This window comes from Condylura cristata, unplaced genomic scaffold, assembly GCF_000260355.1.
Source record: "Condylura cristata isolate star-nosed mole 26May11 unplaced genomic scaffold, ConCri1.0 scaffold00012, whole genome shotgun sequence".
NCBI lineage: Eukaryota > Metazoa > Chordata > Mammalia > Eulipotyphla > Talpidae > Condylura > Condylura cristata.
The window spans coordinates 37,080,376-37,107,558 of NW_004567113.1; the positions used below are offsets into that span (position 1 = coordinate 37,080,376).

Sequence of the window (27,183 nt, forward strand, 5' to 3'; positions counted from 1 at the left end):
GTGGTGTAGCGTAACTACCAAACAAGTATTTATTGGAATACTCTTCGTCTAGGCCCTAGCATAGTCAGGTTACCTCCAGAGCCGTGGGCTACCTGTACATTCTATATAGGAAGGGTAAGAACAAAAGCAAAAAAGGGTCCAATTCTGAATATGCCCAATATAGCTAAAATTTGGTGATTTCTTGCTAAATTATAAATTAAAGGACTAAAGGAAGAATTGTCTTCCTAGAAAGCTGCAAAGGGAAAACTCCCTTTTAGGACCTGATTGTGAATCAGAGAACTCTCATTTTTGTTAGAAAAAGAAAGTATGCTGTGTTCAGAGCTCCAGAACACTTTGCTCATTTGTTTGTGAGTAAACGGTATGAATAGTGTTTGAAAATATTCACCTCATCTTTACCTTGGTTGCTTTGGCTAAAAGATACATCGCACTTAGCAACAGTGCTGCCTTTTGTTTGCCATACAACTAGAATGAATAAAAGGGATTTTTAAGATTTGATTCTTCCTCATCCTGCTGTTTATTATTTCATGTCCCCTTTATGCCTCGGGTTCCTTATCCTCTAATAACCCCCTAATAACATTGCCTTCCTCCTAGGTTACCCTTGGTAAACAGCGGATGGCAGTGGTTAGGGCAAACACCCTTCCTTGGGGCCTTGCTGGCTCTGCAAGCTAGTTCTAGGCTTTGCCTGGTTTGGCCACTAGGAGACGCTAGAGACTGCAGGAAGAGAAGCCAGGCTGCCTTCCCTCTCTGCCTCATGGTGTGTCCTTATGGTTCCTGCTGCCCCTACGGAGGCCTGACACCACTGGGCACCTGTGGGTAGCCTTGACCCTGGGCCCTGGCTCTATGATCTTCCTTGCGCTGTTCAGCCTGGACGTGGGAGGTTGCTTCCTAGTCTTTCTCATTAAGTGCCTCACTCAGTGTTTGCTTTTCAACTCTTCTTTCACCCATGTTAGCAATTTGACTCGTTCCCTGGCCCAAATATTGAGAGCTCATTGCAAGATTTCAAGCAGCCTAATTAATAATTGTAGAAATAGCAGCTGCAGTCATTTGCCAGACATGATGTTAATTATCCGATATCTGGTTTTATTTGTTTATTGCATTTTTATTTTAATCCTTACAATAGCCTTAGGAGGCAGGAATCATGATTTGCGTTTTGTCGCTGAAGAGATCACAGTTAAAAATTGTGCATGTGTGTAATATAAAGCTATACAGGTCAACTAAAATGTTAAGGGTCTCTACTTTGGTGAGAAAATATATCCACTTAGAATGGCAACAGTGAGTAGCTAACACTGTTCAGTAGTTATGATTAGTGACCAAATAGGCTTTGATTAACAGAGAAAAGTAATATAGAGACAAATCAAGATAGTTTGTACAAAAGACATATTTTAAAATCATAGTTCCTTGGTGGTTAAAATAATAAAATCACTCTTTGATGGTTAAAAGAATCACTCACTGAAAATAAGGAATTTTGCCTGAGGTAAGTAATTTAACTCCTTTTGGAGTAGTTCCTTCAATGTCTAAGATGATTCAGAGTTTGCAATTACTCTTCAGTCTTTTTACTATATCAGGAGTGTTTAAATATACATTTTCCACTCAGTTAATAAATCATGAATCCATTTAATTTAGCATCAGTGTGCTCAAAAGTCAGCAGAGTAGACTGAGCTGTCAGCATTTGCTTCTCCCCTCTGATTAATCCTGACACATCTCCCATGTCAGATTTTCAAACTTCAGATTGCTCAGTATAAAATCGGTCAATGAATTGTTGTGCTTCTAGAAATTGTAAGACTTGCTTAAATGGAATGATTGCCTCTCTGTTCCTCTAAAATGTTGCTAGATGAGTGAGAAAAGTAGAGTCTGTGGGCTTGGTAGACTGTTGATGGTCCATTTTGAATAGAATCAGAATCAGCTGTGAGTTTTTATAGACCAAAAACAAGTGGGTCCCAGACTCAAATTTGATTCAGTAATTCCGGGGAAGGAAAAACTTGTAATTCTAACACGTTCCCAAGATACTCACTTCACCTGTGGCCCATATTCTAGCAACCACTGCTCTAAGCCATTGGGCTAGAGGGAAAGTTCACTGCAAATAGGCTCCAGGCTTTCAGTCTCACAGCATTCAGAGAAAAGAGGGTGGGGGCAGTTTTAAATAGTCTCTTCAGCCAGGAGGCTCTGATGTTCCCTAGGAACTCACTAAGTGGTTCTTAAGTGAACCTCCTAGTTATTTTTTTAAAGATCACTAAGTCCAGGTCCATGAACTTTGAAAACTGAAATAAGCCAAAGGACTTATAGGAAACCCATTAAAAGGCAGTTCGCTGCCTACACATCTTAAAGGAAGGTTAATCATGAACTATGAATGATGTTGCTGGAAACATTCTCAGGTTTCCTGTATGAACATGCGTTTTCGCTTCTTTTGACATGTCCCTAGGAGTGAATTGCTGGGTGTATGGTAATAGCATGTTTAAACAGCTACATCTCTTTGCGTCCCACCAGAGATATAAAAGGGCTCCATTTGCTCAGCATACTCACCAGCACTCAGTCCTGCCAAGTTTGTCAGCTTACTTTGTGGATTTTGGGGCAGTTGTAAACTGGTAACAGCTTGTAAACTGGTAATTTGGTTTGATCTATAATTTTTTTTTAAGTTTCCATTTTTTTAAAGATTTATTTATGCATAAGAACTGGGGTGTAGGCAAGAGGTGCAGGGGCGTATTCACTAGAGAGAGTGGGGAGCAGAAGAGGCAGATCGACGAAGCACACTGCTGAGGGGAGCAGAGAGCAAGACAGGAGAGGTCTGCAGCGCCATGTGGTCACCTCCGGGGCTGGGGATTGAACTCACACTGAAGTGGCTGCAGTTAGCTTGCAGTGCTGCATCCTAACTCATTGCATCACCAGGGAGGGCCTGAGCTATACTTTTCTAAGGACTAAAAATACTGAATGTCTTTCATGTGCTTATGAAAATTATATTGTATTCTTTGGTAAAATATCTTTGAACTTTTGCCCATTTAAAAATCTGGGTTGTTTCTTCTTAATTGGCTTTATTTACAATTGTCCCAAACTGGAACAACATAGACACACAAATATCCACCAACTATATAAATATTGTGCATCCATACAGAGAAATTCTCAGCAAAACATACTACAAATCAAGTGTGCTCAGTGAAAGAGGCAAGATTCAGTAAGTGCCAGAAGATACCATTCCATTATATGACATTCAGGAAAAGGCAACTCTGTAGGTTAAGAAGCCAGCTCCCTGAGTGGCTTTATTCCCCCCCAAGAACTTCTCTAAAATTCAATCTACCACCCCCCCCACCTTAGTATCCATTTAAACTTGAGTTTTAAATGCACAAACACAGCTATGACTTTCCTTTCATGGTGGAAATTACCAGAGAGCAGTCATTTCCCGTGACCTTCCATTTCCACTCCTAAGTGGACAGGGAACAGCCTGTCTTCGTCCACCTGGGCACAGAGCCCCTGCACCTCTCTGCAGCTCTGCTTCCTGGAGAGAGGAAGTGGGGAGTCAAGAGGGAGGGAGTTTCTAGACGGTTGAGTGGATGCATTTTAAGACTTCAGTGTTCGGCTGATTCTGTGAGGATCCTGAGTCACGGAGGGTAACGATTTGTGCTTATCTCTACCACCACCTAGCACTTGAACATGTGAGCTGAAGGGTGAGGAGGGAGAAGTCAAACCTCTTTATGGTACAGGAATCGCCCACTATCTTTGCCCTGGTGGGAGGTTCTGTCTGCTAAACATTGCGCAAAGAAAATGAGCTAAGCTCCCTGCCTCGGGTTTGAAATTGTCTACCAGTGACCAAGATTTTTTGTTGTATACATTTATTACGAATAGTCTTTGCTTTTTGTAGGGCAAAACAGGAATACTACAGGCCATTGGGCAGAATTTTTTTCCCCTCCACTGTTTTGTGAGAGCTAAGTTAAAGAGACAGTGTGGTTTTTTAGAAAATAGTCACATCTTGAGGTGTGTGCACATGAAAGGTGTTCTGTATCTGATGAGGCTCAACTGATGGGACAGTTGAGGTTTGCTTTTACAGATGTGCCTGTGGGTGCAGAGTATTTTAAAATAAATTGGGAAATATTGCTCTTGGCCTACAACTCTCTGGCTGTGATTTCAGGGTTCATTATAGATCTAAGCCCTGTTTAGCTAATTTGCATACAAGCTCTTGTCACTCACCGTGGAATCACTGGGCTAGAACATCAGTATCACCTGGGAGTCTTAGAAATTCAGGCCCCACCCCCACCCATTTAATTAAATTCCCAGAGGACATGTTTGCACACTGAAGGTTGCAAGACATCAGTCCAGGCCAGTGTCGCTCGAACAGCCCACCTACTTGGTCCATAACCTTGTTGCTTGACATCAAGTGCAGGTGTGACCCTCAGAAATGCACCTCTGGTGAATCCTCCTGCTGTCCATGTAGGTGTAATTGTGGGTACCCACCACTTGGATGCAGATGAACGGCAAATCGCAAATGCCTGATGTTGAGTTGGGCTGTAAAAAAACACACGCAAATTGAGCAGGGGTTGGGGGTCCTCTACACCGCTTTCTCAGGGTGATTCTGTCAACTTCATTTTGGTGGTGGTTTGTTGGGCACATTGTTACTTGAACCTCTGATTCAGGTACTGCTTTGGTATGGTCTGGTGATCATGCAGTGTGATGCCAAGGCATCGTGAAATACAACTGGCAGCATCTAAAAAGTCATTCAGGTTTTCCTTTTGCTGAATTCAGTAAGAGTTTCAAGTGACCTCCAAGGTCAAAGCTGTTTTTATCTTTGTATGAGGCAATGGGAGGATCTTATTGGATGATATTTCAGGATCATTCAAATTCATATTTATGTATTTTCTAACAGCACGTTTTCTAGGAAATTAAAATGCTTTGTTCTATAATAAGTTAACAGCGTGAACAATGTTATGACAATCCCATGACTTTCTTGTTTAATGTTTATATTCATCTAATCAAGCAAATTGAAGTTGGATTATGGTTGTTACACATTATAGCAGTTATTATCCAGTTTAAATGCACGTCTGAAGGAAATAAAATTGATTTTTCCATGTGACTTGGGGACATCATAGGTTATTGGTATGCTAGTTGAATTTTCAATTAAGTTTATACAGAGGAGAGAAAGATTAGTGGTTGGGGTTGTGTTTATTTTCTTAATGTATTATGTAAATAACCTGTAATATTTCATTCTAATTAGAGAATCAGTTGACTTTTAAAGTTTTGTAATCTGCTTCCATATTTTTATTTAAAGCTTGTCAGATTTTTAAAGTAGTTAATAATGTTGAGAAACATGTTTATTTTTAGAAGGATAAAAATACCAGAGTAGGTCCCAATTATGCTCTTCGGTTACTACAGTAACAAAGTACCTTATTTTCCAGGGAGGACGCTGTGAACATGTATCAGAATTTCACAAATAACTAAACCTTTATAAAGCAAACATTTTTTCTAAATTGCCTTCATTCTCAGTACCTTTTGTGAGCTTGCTCTGTCAGCACCACCCCAGTGCGGCCACTGATCTGGCAAAGGGCCTCCCCAAAACGTGTGTTTCTGTGTCACTGACACATGTAGGCAGCGAACCAGCGAACACAAATGCAAGAGCGGCAGGTCTGGAGGAGTAGGGAGGGGGTTCACAGAAGACGTGACATTTAATCTGGAAGTAGGAGTTTGCAAAATGAGAATTTATTCTTTAAATTGTACCGGCACTACTTGCTGATTATATGCTCATTTCTTTTTTTTAAGATTTATTTATTTGTGCATACAGAACTGGGGTACAGGCGAGAGGCTTCACCAGAGACAGAGTGGGGAACAGAACAGGCAGATCAACGAAGTACACTGCTGAGGGGAGCAGCGGGCGGGTCAGGAGAGGTCTGCCACACCATGTGGTCACCTCCGGGGCAGGCGGGGATCGAACTCATGCGGAAGTGGCTTTAGCTTCTTAGCACAGTGCTTTAACCTGCTGCGCCACCAGGGAGGGCCGATTATATGCTCATTTTAAAAGTACTTATAGGAAAACTGTTAATTTATTAAATCTGACCATTATTGAATGTATTAAGCACTTGCTGTGTGCCAGGAAATGTGCTTACTGCTGCCATTACAATGGGAAACAGTTCACAAACCATTCTAAGGATTGATAATTTGCTAGAAAGAGTCACACAGAACTTACTACAAGCTTTTGTACTCACAGTTGTGGTTTGTTATAGCTAAAAGATATACACTAAAGTCAGCCAAGAGAAGAGGGACACAGAGCAGAGGCCAGGAATTTGTAAACACAGAGCTTCCTCCTCTCCCCAAGGAGTCATGGACTACGTAACACTCACACTGCTGTGTCACAGTATGCATGAGGTACTGCCAACCCAAGGGAACTGAGCCAATCCTTGGCCTCCACTGTTTTCACTCCATCATGGAGACGTGGTTGACTGTCCATATGACTGAGCTCAGACTCTCTTTCCTTCAGAGGTGGTATTGATGCTCAGTGGCCTGAAGCATTTACCATGAATCACACTGTTACACCACCTACTGTGACCCCAGACCTGAGCCAAAAAAAAACAAAACAAAAAAACAACTCTTCATCAGTCAGGGTACACTGTGGTCTTGGAAATTACCTTGCAGAAGCTGAGGGCAAAGACCAGGCTTATCTTTGATCCAGAGTGAATGCATTATTAGATTAAACTACTAGAAGTTTAAGAAACTCACCATGAAGTGGAAAGAGGACTATAAAGGCAAAATTGGGGGTGCTTTGAGGAATGGAGAGGGGAAGGGAACTGGCAATGTGGAAGATTTTCCCCAAATCTGAAGGATAAGAGGGATTAGCCAGGCACACGGAGCATTTCAAGAGGATAGAACAATCACTGCAAAGGCTCGGAGCCTGACCTTCGGGGCTACTTCCCAACCGGAAGGTCAGGCTGGTGTCGAGAGAAAGAAGATAGTGGGGTTGCAGTGTTGATTAGAGACCAACTAGGGGCCAAGTCCCAGGTGGCCTCAGAGACATTGGAAGTGACTGTGGACTTCATCTTCCGTCAACAGGAAACCATTAAAGGGTTTTGTAGCAGGAACATGACCACTCAGATTTGTGATTTGATTTTTTTAAGGAGACACATGTGGCTGCCAGGAAGCTAGCCAGTGAGAGACATGAGTGTTAGAACCACAGCAGCCTCTCTGATGAGAGACAACAGTGGCTCAAATAGGATGGTGGCCGTGGAGCCGGAAAGAGGGGCTGAGTTGGAGACAGCAGTGGGAGGTGGAGTGGGCAGCACCCTCCGCTACCACACTGCTGACCCTTCTAGGCGTCTGGCAGCCCCATCTGATTTGTCCCTTCCCCTCTGCTGTCAGCAGAGAATCAGATAAGCAAACTAACTAGAGTCATGGATATGGAAGGAGCTTCAGCCTCTGGAGAATGACAGGTGCAGTCTCATGAAATCAGTTCTTGTTTCTGGTGCTGAACCCCAAGTCTCCAGCCCTCTCTGATGCCCCAGCAGTTTAGGTTGTGTCCCAAACAACAGTGGTTGCCAGTGCAGTTCAGTGTAAACAGATCTTTCCCCAAAATTGGGTACCTCTGGCGGTAGAATCAGATACAGGGTGGATTAACTCCCTCACCCCAAATCCGGCTGCCAATGGTGTTAACCAGAAAAGCTTGATATAAAATTGTCAGTAGAAAACCTGGCAGAAGGAAAAGCTTATTACATGTTGAATGAGTGAATTGCTTAAAACATGAATATTAAAGAGTTTATAGCACCCTTGTGGTGTGCTTTGCTAAGCCCATACAGGACCTCCTCCTTACTCCTTTGATTTTCCTGTATATTTCACATTTTCTGTTCCTTTCCTTATGAAAGGAATGTATGGAACTTAAATATAGCAGAACATATATGACTGGTGAATGCTGCCTATTTCACTCTGTTGACTGTTCCATCAAATAACTTATTCTTGCCCAGAAACAATTAGAAAGAGGAAGTACTTTTAGAGCACACAAAATACGGAGTCTTTGGCTTTTCTTTTCAAACTCTGTTTTGGCCAGTCGCTGGCCAGCACTCTAATTTAAATGCTGTCAGTTAGCCAGCTGCACAATTTTATACTCCCTGGTCTATCTGGGGAGAGGATTCTCAGCTAGAGGTGACAGTGTGGGGGTTACCAAGTGTCACCTTGACTTCAAGTCAGCAGTGAAAAAAAAAAGTGCCTTTAGAGAGGTGGGATCAGAAAGATGCCCAGGGAGGAACTACTGTTTCTTGCTTCGTGTAAATTGGAGGTGTCTGAAAATACCTTCCAGCTCAGTTCAAAATTTGCTGCCTCTCAGAATCCTCAGCTCGGTATCAAGCTACAGTTTGCTTCTGCTTTGTCTTGACATTACAAAGGGTTTCTAGTGTGGATTGAAGCGCCTCCCATCCCAGCCGACCCCCCCACCCCACCTCCACACCACCCCCACCCCCCCTGCAGCATGAATCAGGCTGGGTCTTGCTAGGAACCAGGTGCCAGGCCCGCAAAGTCAACTTTCTTGAAAGATTCCCTGGGATCAGAATGAACTTTCCGAGTCCAGAGAGTGCACAAAGGGAATTGCGCCTCATAGAATGGAGGTGCCAGAGCGGGTATTGCACCCACTCTTTGTTTGCCCTGCGCCAGGCCAGCCGCGCGGGGAGGCGGACAGCACCTGGCCGGAGCACCTGGCCCGGGCGGCGTGGGTGGGCGGGATGGCGGCCCCGCGCCTCCCCTGCAGCCAATGGGCACTAGGCGGGCGGGCCGGGCGTGGGGAGGCGCGGTCGCCACTAGCTTCAACTTGAGGCGGAAGGCGCACGCTGCAGCTGGCGTGGGGGCCGTACGAGGCCAGCTGCGGGCGCCCCTAGCCTCGTCCCAGGGCCGGAGACGGCACCTCTGTCCAGCCGCGGAGCCGACCCGGCGGCCAGGTGAGGCGGGCGAGGAGAGGACCGCGCGCCTTTGTTTGCAGGTGCGTGCAGCGGTGGCGAACCCGGCCGGAGCCCCCGCTCGCTCGCGGAGACCCGCGGGACAAAGGCTGTGCCCGAGGCAGCGCTGAGCCCTGAGGTGCCTGCTGGGACCAGCGGGAAGGGCTCGGGAAGGGGTGTTCTGCTTCTGGAGAGAACGGTGAGGATTGGAATAGGGAAGAGATGGGGAAGCGAGTGGGGAGGGGGGTTTCGGAGGGGGATTGTGCCAAGTCTTTTGATCCCAGTTCGCCAGCGCTGTGGGAAGCCGCTCGGTGATGGGCTGAGGGCCGAGGGGCTGTGCAGCTTGCCTGCACTGGGCATTTCTGTCGTGGCCAGTGTTACGTGAGTGAGTAAATGAGTGTATTGATCTCACATGCCCCTGGTGACTCCGCGTGTGTGTCGTCTTGTCTATCTGAGGAGGGAAAAATAATCGCAGGATCTTGACACTCCAGTATTTGGGTGAAAACCGTGTTCTCCGGTGTAGAAAGACTGTGCACTGCCAAATAATTTTTGTTAAATGGCTTAGAACATCGGGCGTGACTTTCATGTGGGAACGTATCTCCAATTCCCAAATTGTAAAAAAGCACCCAACTTAATGTGCTTCCCCTTGGTATTGAAGAAGGTGGTGTGTGTGTGTGTGTGTGTGTGTGTGTGTGTGTGTGTGTGTGTGTGTGTGTGTGTGTGTGTGTGTGTGTGTAGGAAGAACGTTTTTAAAATTTCGACAAGAGTTGATCAGGTTCTCAAGCAACCTTATCTATTTTCCCCTACTGTACTACAACAGAATCCATCCATCGATTCCCTAATTAATATGTTAGATGCGAATCTGGAGGAGGTGTGTGGGGGGGGGGGGCAATTCCATTAGTCTTTTTTCCTTTCTTTTTCTAACTGCAGCTGCAGCCGGGCTTTGACTTGTTTCATGAATGGTGGGCTCTGCCCGCTCTCCTCACATTCTTTTTGTTTTCCTCAGCCGGGAAGCAGCCAGCCCCTCTTTCAGCCTTGTTCTGACACCAAAGCAGTAAGTTTTCTTCCCAAAGACCGTGTCTGTCTTTGAGTTCTTTGCTTTGTGAAAGGCATCTTAGGTGTCCCGAGACCTCTCCCAAAAAGTCAGAGGCATGAGGAAAATAGTCCTGAACTCACCATTGTAAATTTTGTCTCTGATTTTGTAAAAGTTATCAGTGACTGTGTTGTCCAAAAAGAAAAGTGAAAAACTCCCCAGGGAAAAGACTTTCCACAAAGCTCCCCAGTTACTTTGACGAGGGGCCTATGTCCTTGACGCCAGAGGTGGGTCTGCTGCGTGCTGGTTAGCCAGAACTCTCACTTCTGACACCTGGTTCCTGTCTTTTGAGCAATGGTGGTTATTTAGTTAACTATTTGTTGGCTGCCTGCCATGTGCTGGGCTGTGGCACTAGTGGCTGAAAGGGAAAGCAACAAGTGTCTTCCCGTCCTGGAGCATCCTCCCTGCTGGTGGGGTCTGACCACAGGTCCTCTCACTGGAGCCTACCTGGGACGTCCATCCCCCACAACCTCCCCCACACACACACACACTGCCCTCCCCCCAACCCCCCCCACACACACACACACCCAGCCCAGAGCAGGTGCTGCTGATGGCTGCTGCCTCCTAGCGGGCAGTTTAGCCCTGGGCTGTAGTTTAATCAACCAGTGAGTCAACTCACCTTCCCTCCAAGGGTCGTCTCTGCCCTTCTTGGACCACCTTATCTTCTGGACCAGCTTATCACCTTGATCAGGTCTACTGCTCAGAGGGCTCTGGGACTGCAAGGTGGGCCTGAATTTGAACAGTAGCATTGTTCATTTGGATGTATTGTTCCTGGTCTGTTTCAAAGACATTCAGTCTCCTACTCTCATCTTAACTGCTTTAAGATAACTAACCCTCCGAGAAATTAATTTCTTCCTGTACCACTTTACATCTGCCCACTGTCCCCCAAGTGTTGAGAGGTAAGTCTTTGTTTAGAGACCTGAATTACATTTGGAAGACCCCTGTTTACTGTTTCTCTACTTTAAATGGGTTTTTGCAATTTAACTTTTTATTCTTCTGATTTTTCTGACTTTTCCACAAATTTCCAGGGTCACATGAAATCATACTAACAAGTAGTGTAACTTTCTTTCCTGAGTGCCTATTTTAAACACAGAAATTGTTGAGAAATTCGTAGACCTTTGGGTTGGTACTTGGCAGAGGATAAGAAAATTTATGACTTAATATGCGTGGGAATGTTTCATTTTTATTTCTAGGGTTTAACTGGGACCATCCATGTATGTGATATTTATAATCTGGGTGAATTTGCTATTCAGCAGATCTGGAACATCTGCTGTGCATCAGCCATTTTGTGAGGTCCATGAGGGTTGGGGCAGACAGAGTTCGAAGAGGCAGAAGACAAGAAGGAAAATTCAGGGAGCAAGATGATCTCGATTATAAAAGTGCCAAGACCCCTCAAGCGCACAGTACAAGAGAGAGTAGGTCAGTGGGGAGATGGGTCCCTCAGGGCAGCCCATTCTAGCAGGTGACATTTGAGTTGAGCTTGAAGGCTGAGAAGACGCCAGGAGCACAGGGAGCGAGTGGGGAGCTCTGAGCAAAGCGCATTTAGCACGTTCACGGGCACCAGGCAGCTGGTGCTGTGCCCAGGGAAGGGTGGTTGCAAGAGCAGACAGGGCTTCTTGGCTACGGGTGAAGACGCCGGTTTTCTTTTAAGGTCGTGAGAAGCCTTTGAAAGATGATATTGATGGGAGCATCTTGGTTTTTGTTTTGTTTGTTTGTTTGTTTGTTTGGTTTTTGTTTTTTTAATAGAAAGGTCTCAGTGAACACTTTAAAGGGAATAGATGTTGGGGACTAAAGGGAATAGATGTTTGTGATGCTAGTCGAAGCTGGGGGACCAGTGAGTAAATCCTGGTCCAGGAAAGATCAAGTAGTGGCAAAGGGCAAGAGAAACAGGCCATGGAGATGGGCTGAGAGGATTGACTGCAGAAGATGTAGAAAGGGGTGTAAGCTAGACCCACTGGGCTTGTAGATTCAGTTTATTTCTGTTGGAAATATACATTAACAGGAATATGGACTGTGGAAGAACAAGTTTATAAGGCAAAGGAGCAGCAGCTGACTTTGAATTTATGTTGTGTCAAGACCTTGACTTAATTTCCTTTTTTTCTCCTACATGGAGGAGCCATAGTGAGTGAAGTGATTATGTATTTGGCCATTTTTCCAAGCCATTTTCACCCTGTATTGCCTTGATGATCCTCGGCCTGTGATCTGACCCCTGAGCTTTTTGTTTCTTCTGTTATAAAAGTAAAGGATCAGACCCTCCCTCGGGGCGCAACAGGCAGAGATGCAGCACTGCAAGCTAGCCACAGCCACTTCAGTGCAAATGACCCACATGGTGCAGCAGACCTCTCCTGACCCACCCGCTGCTCCTCTCAGCTCAGCAGTGTTCTTTGTCGATCTGCCTGTTCTGCTCCCCACTCTGTCTCTGGTGAATCCTTTCACCGTTCCTGCACCTCTAGCTTGTACCCCAGTTCTGTATGCACAAATAATAAATCTTAAAAAAAGTAAAGGATCAAAGTTAGAAGATAGGTGTAGGCTTAAAGTCATACATAATTACTGCACCTTTCCTCAGTTTTGTAAGACCTTTTGTAAATAAAATGTGTTCTAGATGTATTCGAGTCAGGAAGTAAAGTTCCTTAGTGACTTTGCTGGAAATGCACTGAGTGTTTTGTTAGACAAATCATTTCCTTATATCTATAAAGTACAGAAATGTACTATTCTAGTATGGATGGTTTCAGATAGGATTTTGCCACTTCCTTTTTAGCTTTAGATTTGTGAACTTGACAACTTACATCTTCTTTGTTGTGGAACTTTAGCTTCAAAGCCAACTTTGATTTGGTCTTGCAGTGTGGGTATGAGAGAGTGTGTGTGAGTGAGTGTATGTGTCTCTCTGTAAATTGATAGATGCCACTGTGGATTTTAGGCAGACGATAAAGAGCTGGAGTGACTAGCGCTGCCAACCTTTCTGATCTGGAAGCCTGGACTGAATGCCCTAGAACATGTATGCTTGTCGGGGATGAATAAATTATGACAGTTGAAATAATTATGATGGAGGCAAGCGCAGTGGCAGGGAGCACGCCTGACGGTTGGGACTGATTTGGCCTGATTCTGTCATGTCAAAGCATGCATCTGTTTGTCAGATGACATGAAAATGCTGTTCTCAAGGAGTCTAGGGCTTATCGCCTCATGCGCTTGGATTTGTATTTTCTCCTCTCCACACTAAACACTGTAAGCAGACTCATAGCCTCCTGGTGACCTTTTTGAATAAAATGTCTGGAGTAGTGCTCCATATTGATCTGGCTCACATGTTGAGCATCCATGGAAGATTTCAGTTGAGGAAAAAGATTTTGGTTTCCAAAGAAACTACCAATTGGAAGCATTCTTATTCCTGCCCTCGGGTGGAGTGGATTCTAGCTGGCCTGGAGTCTATCACCTCTAACAAGGATTATTGCTTCACCAGCTCAGCCATTCACACAGGTTTGATGCATGCTCAGTTAAATGCTCTGCTGTTACCTTAGAAGTCTTAATGTTTTCACACATAGGCTCACGTGTTTCTTTTCCAGTGGGCCCACAGATTACTTAGCTGTTTCTAACTCGGTGTTTGTCCACATTGTATGCTGCGCGCCTGAATTAGGTTGTCCTTTAGAGCAGGGCTTGGCAATTTTTCTGTATGAAAAATACAGATGAAATATTTTAGGCTCCATAGCCAATATGGTTTCTACTACAGCTTTTCGGCTCTGGCCTGGTAGCATAAAATCAGCCCTAGACAGCAGTAAGCAGACGTGTGTGTTTGTGCCAGTGAGGCGGGTATGGTCTGCGATCCTGGGGCCAGAGTTTGCGAGAACTCACTGGAATCCGTAGTCACAACATGAAAAGAGAAGGCAGAAGGCTCGATCACCTTTGGCCAGGCAAGGTTTCTGCAACCTTGTGCCCAAAGAGAATCTTGGAGGGTATTGGGTATTCTTTGAGGGCATTGGGTGCTTCTGTGGCATACCCTTCTAATGTCAACACTCCAGGCCTGCATTTGAACTTCTTCAAGATGGTTTATTTATCCTGTTTTGTCAACTAGGAAAAGATAAAACAATAAAAGGAGGGTAGACTCAGTGGTAAAAATAGATGTCATGAGAGTGTATTTTTTTTTTTTTTAAGACTGCTTCTTTCTGATGGTAAGGAAAAGGCTTCCCAGACAGCCTAGGTGAATAGGAGGACTCAGCGTTCTTTCAGTCTGCATGGACACGAGAACCGCTGCATGGACACTGTGTACCTCTGGGGAAGCATGGGAATGCCTCCCGGGGCCAGGGTTCATACTGCTCTTAGAGTGCAGTGTCTGGAGTCTCTTCTCTAAATGATAAGTAAGGGTTTATTTCTTCAAAAGGAAAAATATAAAAATAACCATCTGGAGAGTTGGTAAATCTTGGTAGGAATCAATACACAAGGGAAATTTATACATTGATTTCTGCAGAAGAGAAGGAGCTGTGTTTCACTTAAAATAATTTCCCAAAGAAGGAATCTGGTTAGGAGCTCTGGAAACATTGCTGCTGTTTCTGCCGGAGAAGAGCAGTGGATAGATCTGCTTTGTTTCAAATAGTCAGGAGAGATTAATAATCTTCTCTGCACTTCCGTCCTGCTCATTCAGATGAAATATGTTTTATTAACATTGTTTCAGATGACATGAAAACAGAATATGAACTAAAGTAGTTTTTAAAGTGCAGTGTCTGCTAAACAATAGCAGGAGCAGAAATCAGCCAACCCTCCTATTCACAACATCATTCTCTAGGTTCTCCCCGACATGATCAGGCAGAAGGGAGGGGGGGAGTTCTCCGTTTGTCCTCTTTAGTGATTTATTCATTCATTCATCGGAAAATAATTTCTGTTTCCCCACTTTGTAGTGAGGGAACTGGCAGAGAGGTTCCTGCCCCCTTGGGTGTTACCCCTTGCAAGGGAGGGGCATGGACAGACACGAAGCAGGGCACTTCAGATGGCTGGGAGTGCTGGCAGTGCCTGAGCAGGCTGGAGGGGGCTTCTAAGGGCAGTGATGATAAGGAGGCATCCTCTCTGGGAAAGTTGAGGAGATATGCACCAGCCCCAGTGAGTGCAAAGGTTTCAAGGCAGAAACAGGCTTGGGTGTTTGAGAATAGAAGGATTCAGTGGAAGGATTCAGCCAGTTAAGCAGATAACCAGCGGGGCTGGTAACCTGGGAGCAACAGACTAAGTGGCTGCTGTGTCAGGTTGCCACCCTCAGCCTTTGCCCTGGAAGTCACCTCAACCACACCTAGCACTTTCAGATTGTCAGCAGGTCCAGCAGTGGTGGGACCAGAAGTCCATTAGGGATAGAAACAGGAGCAGGAGAGTGAGGAAACCTCTCTTCAGCAGGGTCCTAAGAGCCAATTAATCAGGAGGGAGGCCAGCTTAGGTGCCCGAGAAAGCCACCCAGCCAAAGACAGACCAGCCACTCAGACCTACGTTCCTTTTGCAGAGCCACCACTTTCCAGCTGTGAGTGCTTAAGCAAGGTCACTTCGATTGCCTATCCTTAGATTCCTCCATTGTGAAACCAGAGTTAGGATGCTCCCTCTGCAGGGTTATTGTGTCGCGTGGCAATAATGTGCACCAAGCACAAAGCCTCCTGGGTCAATAAATAGACGCCGCTATTGTTACTCTGTCTTAGCAGTTTTCCTTGTGTAGATGTCTGTTTAGTGTCGCGTTTACAGGCTGTCTGAGATACTGGTACTTACTTGAAAGCTTCCAAAATTCAAGTGAAAGCCAATCGCTTGGCTTTGTGTGCTGTCTGCACTGGTACTCTGCATTTATCTGCACAAAGAAATGGGTATTGCCTGTATGGTGAGAGCGTTAAATCTTAAAAATTCAGAAACAGACTGAAAAATACGGCGCTGGGTTTGTGGGGTTGAAGGGAATCCATCCTCGGGCACACTGTGGTTCAGACAGGGAGTTTTGTCTGTCTGTCTGTCTAATCAGTTGCTTGTGGCACTTTGGGCTGAGAAACTACTTTCCCTTGTCATCCTCCCTCCTCTGGATCGAAGTCTCTGAATATTCACAGATACCAGTGACTGGGAGCAGCCCTCTGGGTATCGGTGGCTTTTTGGCTCAGTTTCCTACATCAAGTGGAATTAACATCATCGTAGGGCAATGCCCTGAACTTCATACCCCCAAACCCTAACACAGCTCTGGTTTTCCGTCACTTGAGAACAAATATAAGTTGTGTGTGTGTTCTCTTTTCTCTCAAGTACTCAGAGAGGTAAGTTTGTGTAATATGGCTTAATTCTGACTCTCATCAAAAATACTCATTTCCTGGCTGCTCTTACATATCCTTTTTCCCTTCATTAGTAAGCTGACTGGTAACTATTGTGTCTTCTCCCCAGTGGAATGAGAAAGTCCTTTGTTTAGAGGAATGTGCCATGAATTTCAATGGCCTAAATCACTAGATCCTCAGCTTTGCACTTACTGATGCTGAAACTCTCCTGTGTCTGAGGGTGAACAGTTAACAGCCTTCAGGGTTTAGGGGTGGAAACAGGAGGATGGAATTGGGCTCACTTTACAAAGCTAAGACACCTGTGGTCAGAGAGAGGCCCTTCTCCCAACTCTTGGACCTGGGAAGGAGCAGAGCTGATTCTCTAACAATCACCAGACCAGATGGTAAATTTGCATAATGTGAGTTCAGTTCAGCGGTCTTTCACTTGTGGGGTGTGGATTTTAAAAAGGTCTGCAAGTGAGATTCAGATGTCTTCTCCCACCTCCCAGTATTGTCAGATAGTTAGGGGTGTGTGCACTTTTCCCCCCCAAATGCCTTCTTCAGATTCCTAATGGTCCGTGGTGTGAAACAGGTTTGAAATCTTCCTGTCAGTCGGCTTCCTCCTCCCCCTACGAGGGTACAGCCCGGCGGGGGTGTGTGTGCGTGTGTGTGTGTGTGTGTGTGTGTGTTTGTGATGTCCACACTCAGCCCGGCGGGTGTGTGTGTGTGTGTGTGTGTGTGTGTGTGTGTGTGTGTGTGATGTCCACACTCTGCCCTCTCACTGTGAGCCTCACAGGGCAATATAATCCTCATGGTGCTCTTTGGAAGAGAGCACCACTACTACTCCCATTTTACAGATGAGGAAGTTAAAGAAAAATGGCTAATATGGGCGCTAACAGATCGTGAACAAAAACCAGAAACCCTTGTAGCTGAGGGTAAAAATTAACTGTCCAGCTCAGGCGTTGGTGTGAGAATTTTCATGAAATAAAGTCAATAGTTTTTTTCCTGCATGGCCATGGGGCTAATGCTGCTGGGCTCCAGAGACTCTGTGAGGAAAAATAAGCGATGAAAAAGTAACACGAAGCAGCAGGCTTTGCAGATGGATGGAGGAGGCCACTGGTGTGTCTGTGTTCCTTGTTCAATTTGTTAAAAGTCAATGGTTGTGCTTTGCATGAGAAGTAGGTGGTTGCACCGGGACGAGGAGATGTGTCCTTTTCCCCAAAAAATGGAACAGACTTTGTCATTCTGGAATAGTTTTTTTCCTATTCATTTGGATGCCCAATTACACATGCCAAGTTCTATTAGCTCACCGAATTCCAACTATTTGTTGGAATATTGCCAACTATTGCCAACTATTCCCACATCCATTTTCCCAAGATAGCCACCAAGAGCATGCTGATCAGGGGTGCACTGGGTGCAGGACTCATCTTGGGGTGTAATTCTTCCCATTGGTATCTTGTATGGTGAGAAGGGGGTGAGCTTGTGCCTGGCTCTAAATCTAGCCTCTTCTGCTCTCAGAATGGCTCCACCAAGGCAGAAGCCCAACTTTGTTGAGATTTAACCCCTTGGCACCACCAGGGAGGCCCAGCATAGACTTTTTATTAAGAATTTAAAAGCTAAAGGCCTCTGGCATCAACCAAAAACTAGTTAAAGAAATGCTACCCACTTGTATTTTTTTAGTAAAACATCCTTCTCTGATAAAAATCTGGGCACTGGGAAAATTCTAGAGCATCTGGGCTGAGATGAGAAACCAGAGACTCAAAGCAGCTCAGGGATCTGTTGAAGGTCACTTTAGAGTGGGGCTGGAATCCAGATCTTTGGATGCTGTGTTGATCATCCACACTGTCCCAAAGACCGATCTTGCTATGGAGCCCACATGGCACAGAGGGACATGCAGCCTTATCCCGTGACAAAGAGTATCCCACAAATCTGAGGTGCAGGCCACATGTACTCCTCTAGGGTGGGCTTCCTTGCTTGGGAGACGTTTGCTACCTGCCTGTCAGGGACTATTCTGCACATTAAATCCTCATGATTACCCCCAAGAGGGGTCCTTATCCCCCTCTCACTGATAAAGAAGCAGGTTCTGAGGAGCTGCCACCTACCAGCAGGGTGGCCGGGAAAAAGAAGAGGTAAGTCATGTGCCCCAAGGAACACAGCTACAGCAGTATTTGAACAACTCCCTTAGTCTCTCAGTCCACAGGGACTTGCTTGTGAATTTTCAGCTGGCTTCTCGCCCACCAAAAATTCACATGTCAGGAAAGGGACTGGCCTGTCCTACTTCCCTACAACCCAGTTCTCAGCCAAACCCTTCAGCCCTTTCTTGAACACATGTGCCTAGCAAACCTGTGGGTCACTTGGGAGACATGCATTGGCTGGTTCTGCAGTGAAATGTAGGGCACCCATCATAGGCGATTTCCAAAAAGACAGGACTTAGAGCCTTGTAGGCCTAGTAAACCCTGACTTCACCAGATCCTGGCTGTGTGACCTTGATCCAGCTCCTCTGAACCCATTTCTTCATCCAGTGAGAACAGTAGTTGAAGTTGCTGTAGGACATCTGGAGCCACGGCTCAGTAAAGGTGAGTTGTCAGAGGCTTACTGGTAGTCAGGGACCGTAGTGTTTTACCTGAGCATGCCATCACACTGCTTTCCCTCAAACAATGAGAGGTAGGTGTTTACATGTTTTTATTATAGAAATCATATGTGCTTGTTGTGTGTTACTCAATACAACAATAGTAAATAATAGTAAATAAAACAATAGTAAATAAAAAATTCCATGCACCATAAGATAAATGTACCAGTGCAGATACTGTTAGGGGGAAAGGGTGTCCTGAAGGAATGCTGCAGAGTTTTGTGGACTCCACCCCCTATTCCAGTTATTGAAACTACAACTCCCAGAAGTACCAAGGAGAGAACTGCAAGGACCCAAGGACCCAGAGCTAAGTAGGGATTCTGCAACTTCTGGGAGTATATAAAGGAGCCATGCTAGATGTGCTCTCACTCTGGACCATGTGGCTGGAGGCTGGTCCCTTGGCTCTTGATGGGCTTTTGGTGTGTTACTGGAGGTGCAAGTCAGTGAAGCTGGTAGGATATTCTAGTTACTTTGCACCTCTCTCTTTTCCTGGGTTGTTCCTTTTCCTTTCCCCTTTGTACATAAAACCATTTTTGACCCTTTTGTGTGTGCCTGCAGTAACAATTGAATTCTAAGCACGCGGGTGAGGATCCACAGACAGGCAGCCCATTTCATACTGGGCTGCCCTGTGACAATATTGTTCCACATTTGTCACTGTGCATAGATGAACATGTACAGAGACTTTGTTGTTTTGTCTCTGAGACCTTATACTTGCAGTGTTTGCTTGTAAGTTGTCCCTCCTCCCTGGCCACCCCCGCCCCCCACTTAATACCCCAATACCCCATGGGCATTGCTCCCTGTCCCTGCATAAGGATGCGCAACTCTTCGGTCTGCTTAATGCCTTTATGCTTCCTGTTGGCCTGCTCGCTGTCTGCCACATGGTCCCAGCCAGCATCTCTGCAGGGCCCTGCAAGGCTGGCTGCTCTGTGACCCAGGCGCAGGGTGCCAGAAAGAACAGGTTTCTTTTCAGCTGTCTTTTCCTTTCCTCCTGGTTACCCTGCCTCTTCGGACCAGGTGCTTTGTGTAGCTTAGGCGTGTGACCCTGCAGAGGAGGGGAGACAGTGTGCTCTGGCCCTTCCAATGGGCTGTGACCGACCAGAAGGGAATGGGCTGATGGGCAGGTCAGGAGGCTAAGTGACTTTAGGAGTCACCCTGGGGGCTCAGGGAAGCCCTGGGACTGGAACTCAAAGTGCTTGGGCCGCAAGCCCCACACTGCTCACTTTGTCCCTTTCCGCCCTCTTCCCGGGCTCATTTTTGCCTTCACCCCAGGAACTTTCATTTGCTGGTCTGCCCACTTCTCTCTCTTTACTCCCCATTCTGCTCTGTTGGCCTCTCGATGTATTGCAGTGAAAATGTTTCCATGATAATGTTGTGACTCTATTAATAGAATGTCAGAAGTGTTGGTAAAACAGGTAAGGCTGCTTCTGGGTCATTGTTCCCGTATGTTTTTTATTGGGAGCAGGTGGAGCTGGAAGATGAAGATAAGTCCTCTGCCAGTGTTTACTGCAAACAGCTTCCTGTATTTGACTATGATATTTTAAGCTTAGTTACCTCCCCCGGTTGATATGTTGCTCTAAACTCAGCTGGCATCTCTTGGCTTCATCGTAACATGGCTCAAAATACACACTTCTGTGCAAATAGAGTTCAGCTAAAATAAGCATGAAAAGGCTATTAATTGCAGTGAAGTTGGGAATGAGGCGGGATGTCAGCACTCAGCGTTGCTGTGAACGGGACTGTTTTCTTTACCGGATGCCGTGTGAATGCTAACATGTTGTTTCTGCTCTGTTCCCTCATGCCTGCCCGGATTCAGAGAGAGGTAACCACCCGATTTTCACTTCTCCCCTTCATGGTGTTCTAAGTGTCTGGCAAAGCTCACTTGCTTTTTTCATGTGTGTTGCCATCATCACAGCCGTTGTTGTTTTCAGAAGGCAAGACTTTGTTTTATTTAACCCTTGGTCGTCATCATTCTCTGTGGCATACACCTCAGTCACAGGCTACAATGGCACCAGAGTCCCTGGTCCTCTGTCACATTTGACTCTTTGGGGAAGATGGTTGTCAGAGTAATTAAGTTTAGGAAATAACTAGCAGCTAGAGAAAAAGCTAGTGAGCATGCGAGGGAGAAGCTAACATAGAAATAAGTAGATTGCACCAGGTGGTATAAGGGGCCTTGTGTGCTTCTTCAACACTTAATACGAGGACTTGGTGACATGATGTTCTGCAGTTTTGCTTAGCTCTGGGCTAATAGCCAAAGACTGACTCAATATCAGTCTCAATTAGTAGTCAAAATACATGGAATTCTTCCCACTCGGAAAAGAATGTAACGATGGAAAGGCTGCAGCTCTGCAGTGAGAGGTATTTCTGCATCGGGCGGGTGTGTTTCCAGGGCTCTGGGGCCAGCCTGACCATCTGCCTGGCACTTCCAGCTCCATTCTTCCATGTGCTATTATTTAAAAATACAACTCAATCTTTGGGAAGAAGACAGTCTTGAAATTTTTCTCCTTGAAAGAAAGACCATGATGACCAGTGGACAAGATAAAAGAGATACATACAGTCCCGCATTGTGGTTAGTTGCCCCCAGTGACTCCCCACCTGGTGGGACCAGCAGCCATTTTTTGCTTACAGAAACTGCATTGTTGCTCAGCCGTGAGGAGGGAAAGAGAAAGCATGCAGACTGGATGGGGCTTTCTCTTCAGCCTTGCAGAGGGTTTAAGTAAACTTGCAGACTGGACTGGCTCTCCAGTAGCTTTTGAGGGGATCCCTGACCTGGAGGTGTGGTGGAAGTTTCTGGAGGAAGTGAGCTGGGCATTTAGAGGAGAGCTCCCTCATCTAAAATACCAAGTCCTGTCTAAGCCAGTGAGGATGATATTTTCAGATGTTGGCTGGTACTCACCCCCACATGTTTATTCCCGTCTCTTGGGAGTGAGAAGCAGTTGCTCTGAGTATTAGCAGCAAGATTCCATTCCAGAGTTAGCTACAAATTCTAGTCTGCCTAAGCCACCTTGATTATTTGTAGGTGGTAGAATTTCCAATATACAATTCAAACTGACTGTGGCGCTCAGGAAGAAGCCCCTGTGAAGGATTCTTGCCGAATGTATGCATTTGCTCAGCTGGCAGGTGATGAGGTAGCCGGCTTTGGCCCTGAGCATCTTCAGCTTGTGAAAAGGGAAAAAACCAGTTGAGTTGACCAAGTAGAACCTGAGCTTTGGGAACTAGTGATGCCCACAGAATGAGAATCTATGTGCACCATTCTGGATTGGCCATCTAGGGCGATGGTGTCCCTTCTTCCCTCCTCCAGCCCCCAAAACAAGATTTTCAAAGTATAATCAGAAAATAATCACAGTTAGGCAAAGAAGTTTCGAAAATAGGACTCCTTCTCCCTCTGGGCTGTGAGCAGGTGAAGCAGAGGAGAGAAGTTCTTTATTGTTTAGAAATGGGACGCTTGGACCACATATCTGTGCTGTATGTTTGACCTTACTTGCACGTGGGACCTTCCTTCTGCTATCATGACCACTCTGGTGGCATAAAACTTCTAAGGGAAGAAAAGCTGAGAGGGAAGGACTGTTTCAATGAGTCTTAATGTAGTTCGTATAAGTGCCAATATTAACGCATCTCCTATGGGGCAGGGCTTCAGAGTGGGCTTTTTCTTTGACTTGGTTCCTTATCATAACCACTGTTCATTAAACACCTGTGCTGTGCTAGTCTCCAGAAATTCCTGACATCAGATATAGCATGTATTTGATCTGAGTAAATATGGAGTTTGTGGACGTCTTCATCATCTTCTGAAGGCAAGGAATGCTAACAGGAGATCTGGCGAGATGAACGGAAGAGAGTTTAATAGGAAAGGGAGGCGGGGAGTGGGGAGGAGGAATTGCTGCCTGTGTTATCTCATAATTGACATGGTCAGCTGGTTTTGGACTGCTCCAGAAGGCAAAGCTAAATCTAACAAATGAAAGTGGCAGGATGGCAAGTTTCAATTCATCACTTAGAAAAAACTGTATTTTGCTTCCCTGGGAGCCTTTCCAACAACAGAGCGCGCCGATTTATTATGTAAATGGAATATCCTGTCACTGAATATTCTAGGTACCACCTGTCCAGGCACCATCAATGGGATTTTGAAAGGTCGCCAAGGTAACTTTTACGAAGTCTGCACATGTCCCTTAGCTCCTCCTGAGAAGGGGAAAACATTTCCCTGAGAGTGTTGCAAGGGAGATTTTTAGGGAAAGTTTGTGCGGTTCTGTTTTGGCTATTTTTTTAATAGAACCCACTCAGATAAAGAATTGTTGATTCATTCCACAAAGACGGATCAAGCCCTTATCGGGTGTGTCGAATGCCGTTCAACTGAGAACAACAGAAGCAGTCTTTTGCCTTCTTCGCCATTAAAAAAATTGAAGCTGTCACGTAAGATGTGTGAGCACTGACATTCTTCCAAGGCCTGCCCTCGAGATGCCATTGCAGGGAGAACAGCAAAAGGACAGGAAGGAGAAGCCTTGCAAACACAGAGGCTCAGTAAACCGGGAAAGGTGCTCACTTCTGCTAAAAACCAGGCACCACTGGCTGTTCGGTAAACCTCCCACTCCCTGGGGTATAAACAAAAAGTTGATTCCCCTTCCTTGAGCTGGGAGAGGGGACAGAGCAGCGCCTCCTTAGCAAGTGACTCCTCATCCAGCATTGTAAATGGAGTGAGCCAGAGCGAAGAACAAGGTGGCTCTTGCTGCTGAGTGGCAGGACCCTGTGTTAGACAGACAGACAGACAGACAGACATCCAGAAGACTTTGTTGTTGGAAAAGATGGGATCCAGGCGCTGACCGGACCTGCACGTTCACTCGGGCCAGCTCTGTAGTTTGATAGATGATAGATGAGCACACAGAGGCCCTGGGCCGTGCAGGCCAATGGGGTGCGTGGATAGAAGCCTGAGGGCCAATGGTTCTGAAAAGAGACGTGAGGGGTGGACAGCACTGAGGGCCCCATGGGTGAAGGCTCCTTAAAGAGCCTCAGTGGCCCCCCCATCCTCTCTTTCCTCCCAGATTAGAACACGGGCTGATGGTGCCAGGTTAGTCTGGCAAGAATTCTCTGATTGTGGAGGTTTGGTTACCATAAAGCAATTCATTGCCCCCACCCCCCACCCCCAGCCCAAATGCAGGACAAGTTCTAGAAAATATTTGATTTCTCTTACCCGTGAGCACAGGGTCTTCTAAGGACCTGAACAGTGAGCAGGAAAAGCTCTATGCATGAGTGAGTTGGTGGTGTGTTGCTGAAGCTGTGTGGTGGGACATGGGGTTCACTGAAGATTCCAGAATGAGAAGCTTTTAAAAAAAAAAAAATCAATGTTCTTTTAACTCCTGCATTCCTCAGTCTCCTGTCCTGGCACTCCTTGTTCCAGGGACAGGGCCCAGAAGGCCAGGGTCACCACGACCTCCCTCCCTACTGTAAATATCAGTCTCTATCGCTGCTCTGATGACTCCCACTCTGCCCAGACACCCTTTCCCTGGTGTCTTTGTTGCCAGTTCTCCTGGACCTGCCCTTTCCCAGAATCTTTCTCCACTTTCACTGGGCCCCTGGCCTCCGCTCAGCCTTTAGATGCCTTTCTTCCTTGGGGTTGAGCTCAGGGACTGAGTGCAACTGCTTAGTGGGCCTGCCTCCCCCCTAACCCCCCCACTACCTGCATCTTAAGCACCCACACCTATTGCTCAGTATGCTTCCTTTACCAAACCTTCTCTCCCACCCCAATGCAAGGGAATTAGCTGTCCCAGCAGGGCCCCCAGAGTTCTGAATTCTCCCCCTCCTCTAGCACACCTTCACCTTCAGTCCTACCTGCTGACCATCCAGTACCTCTCCCGTCTGTCCCTTCTATCCTCTTCTCCCGGAAGTAAAGCTTGGCTCTTCCTTACCTGGCCACAGTGGAGGCCTTAGTGAGTGGTCTCCTTCTTTTGGTCACTTTATCCCTCTAGAAGAAATTTTTCAAATGAGTCAAATGAAGTCACTGGCCTTGGGTGACTCAGGGTAAGGGCAGACCTGACACAGAATGAAGGTGCTCAGCCCACAGATTCTGGGTGACTGTCCAGCCCCTGCAGACAGAGTACCCCCTTACCAGCTCTGAGGACAGCACAGCGCTGCCACTGAGGTCCTCACAGTTTCCTGGGGGCTTCCTCGCCTTTGCTGATGCTCGTTCGGATATCCATGAGCTGCCCTGCCCTCTGGCCCTGGTGAGGTCCTTTGTCTACCTCAGTGCAAATCAGCAGCTGCTGGAACTTTACACAGTGGGCTTCTTGAGCTCAGTCTGGCCCGTGTTTGTCTGGCACTTAAGAGTGGTTCAGACAGTATTTGTGGAAGTGAATTGAATCATTTTTTTATACACTGATCTTCACTATCACAGCATACTTTAATGAGAACATAAAGCCCACTGGCAGCTGCATTTACTTCCATTGCTGCGGTCATAAATCACCGCAACGTGTGGCATAAAGCAGCAGGAATTTATTCCCTTACAGTTCTGGAGGCAACAGCCCCGGAGTTGTTCCTTCTAAGACTCCAAGACAAGAAACGCCTGACCTTTTCCAGCTGTTAGAGGCTGCCTGCCCGCCTGGGCTCCAGGCCCTGCTCCTGTTCTTTCACTAATGGAAAGGGCTGCCTCCTTCCCTTTGTCATTGTGTGGGACCCACCCTGGAAATCCCGGCTAGCAGCTTCTCTAGATCATTTCTCCCTTTCCTGTAAGGTAACACATGCTTAGATTCTGGGCATTCGGACTGTGAACTTTAGCAGAAGCCAGTCTTTGAAATGCCCGGTTCCGAGATGTGTGGTTTCTGTTCAAAATAATGAGGAGGTTAGCTCAGCCAGGTATTTAATTGCATGCATAGGACGTGTTCAATTTACCTTACCGCAAGTCTCACCATGGGGGGGGGCTGCTGTCCCTTATAAATCCCCACATTTGGGGCCCTCAGCTAGTTCAAGGTGCTCCGGGATGTTTCATGGAAATGAAATAGGAGGTACCCAAGTCTCTTGACCTCCATAGTGAGAAGAGAAAACTTGTTTTTTTCTGGAAGCAGATGAACTCCAGAAGGACTAGTCATTGTATTCTCCCACTGACCTGGACCAAGACATTCCTACCTCTCTAATCTGTTAGCCTAGTGCCTGGCAGGAAACGGGAAGAGATATGGCTGTTTCAAAAACGAAAAACAAAACACTGACCAATGATGTCCAAAATGAAACTGCCAAACCAACCTACCTTGCTCAAGGTTCTCCTCTGTGGGTCCCAGGTGGCTGCTCTTAAACATTAATCACCTTCCCTCAGCCAGGAGAAAGTAGAGATTAAAGCAGTGTTTTTAAAAAATGACTGCCAGGATGTTGCATGGGAAAGAAGAAAGAGCACGCAGCTGGCATCTGCAGGCCCCACCCCCTGCCCGCTGCTCATGGCGAGTTCATCCTCTGCCATTGCTCTAGACCCTACCATTGCTCTGCTCAGCTGTTCAGCAGGCAAGAGCGGGGGATGGGCCTTGGATGTTTCAGCAGCGTATCAGAGCCGGAAGGGCCTTTGAAATCATGGCTTTTGACCCCTCAGTCAGAGAGGAGGTTAGACATCAGGTCCAAGGTCATATAGCTCAGTGGAGTCAGGAGTGGGACTAGAATCGGGTGGCCTGAGTCCCAGTTCATTGCCGGTGAGACTGAGAGAGGACAGACACAGTTGAGACCTGTATAGTAACAGACAGAGCTGGAGGAGCTCTATGCTTCGGGGTGCGGAATTTCAACGCTGTGAGCATCTAGGCCAGAGGGCCAGGCAGGCCAAGGTGCTGGGTCGTTCAGACTAGACAGTGCAGGCGGGCGGTGGGCGGCAGAAAGAGACCTCACGAGTGCACTTGGAGAGTCACCTTTCTGGAGCAGAGGGCCAACCTCCGATGCTGGAGCAACAGCACAGGAAGAGCAGGTGCAAAAAAATTTGGAGCTCTTGAAATACAGACAGAAGCTGCTTTTCCATGGGTGACCGTGGAACTTTGAGAGATTGAGTCTTCGAACAGTGGTGGCTGAGCTTGGAATTACGGAGGCAGAAAATGATGTGAGGTTAGAAATTGTGTATATTTATGATTTACCAAGGAGAAAAGAGTAGCCAGAGGGAAGGGCCCCCCCCCCCCCCAGAGCATGGTCTCCAAAGTGATGCCTTCTTCCTATTTTTTTTTTAAGATTTATTTATTCATACAGAACCGGGGTACAGGCCAGAGATGCAGAGGGTGAGTGGATTCATCAGAGACATTGGCCAGCAGAACAAGCAGATCGACGAAGTACACTGCTGAGGGGAGCAGCGGGCGGGTCAGGAGAGGTCTGCCACACCATGTGGTCACCTCC

The 27,183-nt window shown here is 46.4% G+C and overlaps 1 protein-coding gene across 4 annotated transcripts in view; it reads left to right on the forward strand.

The window, feature by feature from the left end:
* Positions 1-27,183, forward strand: part of APBB2 (amyloid beta (A4) precursor protein-binding, family B, member 2) — a 304,616-nt gene that overhangs the window by 261,370 nt on the left and 16,063 nt on the right. For all 4 annotated transcript variants that reach the window (XM_012724124.1, XM_012724127.1, XM_012724126.1 and 1 more), the window contains one exon: positions 20,663-20,668. In XM_012724124.1, the coding sequence (XP_012579578.1) occupies positions 20,663-20,668 (6 nt within the window). The remainder of the gene's footprint in view (positions 1-20,662; positions 20,669-27,183) is intronic.